The sequence below is a fragment of the Aplysia californica genome, unplaced genomic scaffold, assembly GCF_000002075.1.
Source record: "Aplysia californica isolate F4 #8 unplaced genomic scaffold, AplCal3.0 scaffold00778, whole genome shotgun sequence".
Classification (NCBI taxonomy): Eukaryota; Metazoa; Mollusca; class Gastropoda; order Aplysiida; family Aplysiidae; genus Aplysia; species Aplysia californica.
In genome coordinates this window covers 242,647-244,145 of record NW_004798048.1, presented here as the reverse complement: position 1 = coordinate 244,145, position 1,499 = coordinate 242,647, and the positions used below count along the sequence as shown (strand labels likewise).

The 1,499-nt window shown below is 44.2% G+C and overlaps 1 protein-coding gene across 1 annotated transcript in view; it reads right to left on the bottom strand.

Annotated features, from left to right (window-relative positions):
- Positions 1-1,479, bottom strand: part of LOC101852576 (failed axon connections homolog) — a gene marked incomplete at its 5' end in the record, with an annotated part of 7,891 nt that extends 6,412 nt beyond the window's left edge. Inside the window, 2 exon segments of the mRNA XM_005109437.2 lie at positions 450-646; positions 1,347-1,479. Coding sequence (XP_005109494.2) covers positions 450-646; positions 1,347-1,479 — 330 coding nt within the window.
- Between the last annotated feature and the right edge of the window lie 20 nt (positions 1,480-1,499).

Sequence of the window (1,499 nt, the reverse complement as noted above, 5' to 3'; positions counted from 1 at the left end):
AGAAACTCTACAACAAATCTCAACAAACGTCACCAGTAGAGAAACTCTACAACAATACTCAGATGTTACCAGTAGAGAAACTCTAAAAACAAAACTCGTGAGGTTACCAATAGAGAAACCCCTAGTCAACCTACAACAAAACTCCACCAAAGTTACCAATAGAGAAACCCCTAGTCAAACTACAACAAAACTCCACCAAAGTTACCAATAGAGAAACTCCTAGTCAAACTACAACAAAACTCCACCAAAGTTACCAATAGAGAAACTCCTAGTCAAACTACAACAAAACTCCACCAAAGTTTCCAATAGAGAGACTCCTAGTCAAACTACAACAAAACTCCACCAAAGTTACCAATAGAGAGACTCCTAGTCAAGCTACAACAAAACTCCACCAAAGTTACCAATAGAGAGAATCCTAGTCAAACTACAACAAAACTCCACAAAGTTACCAGTAGATAAACTCCTCAGCCGTTCTCCTGACGACCTGGCCCAGTGCCGCCTCCTGTGGGCTCAGACGTCTGCTCAGGTTCACGGAGAACTGCTGGTTCAGGAACTCCACACAGAACTGGGAGTCGCTCATCACGTGCTCGTTGTACTGGATCCACGGGATCTTGCCCTTGGGACCCAACTTACGATCGAATTTGTTCTGTCAGATGAAGGGAAAAAAACAGTTAAACACAATACAAATATGTGAGGCATCGTGGTGAAATCAGGCGCTTGTCAAAATAAGTAAATTGAAAAAACTGGCATTTTATTAAGTTCGGCAATTTTTATCGATTTTTCTTTTCTTTTCTTTTTGTGTGTGTGGCTCAACACCATCGTTGTCCAATTAAGAACACATTTCCGGGTGGATTTTATTGGAAAAACCTTGATTGAAGGCACAAATAATGTAATTTTTCAGTTTCCACGAACTGTCTAGCTGTGGAAATATCCAAACTTTGGCGCCCTTTTCTTGTAACTTGTAACTTGTACGTTTGAAACCAGGCGACCCCACCTTATTCACTCTCAAATATCTTGACTTCTATTAAAAATAGATGGATATTTTTTTTCACCGATGGCAAGACAACTAAACAAGCTTTAATATGACACCAATAACTCCTGACCACGAGATAAGACCACTTAACACTAACCACGTGTCGTGAGCACTAACCACGTGTCGTGAGCACTAACCACGTGACTAGACCACTAACCACGTGTCGTGAGCACTAACGACGTGACTGATCACTAACCACGTGTCGTGAGCACTAACCACGTGGCTGATCACTAACCACGTGTCGTGAGCACTAACCACGTGGCTGATCACTAACCACGTGACTGATCACTAACCACGTGACACGACCACTAACCACGTAAGGGATGCCGGCCGCTCGGAGATAAGTCTCCAGCTTGATGACAAACGGCGACACACTGGGTACTGCCGGGGCCGGGCCGAACTGGTGGAGGATTACTGTGTCTGTGGGTGGGTCGGGGAGCTTGTAGCTGGGAAGAGAGAGGGGGGA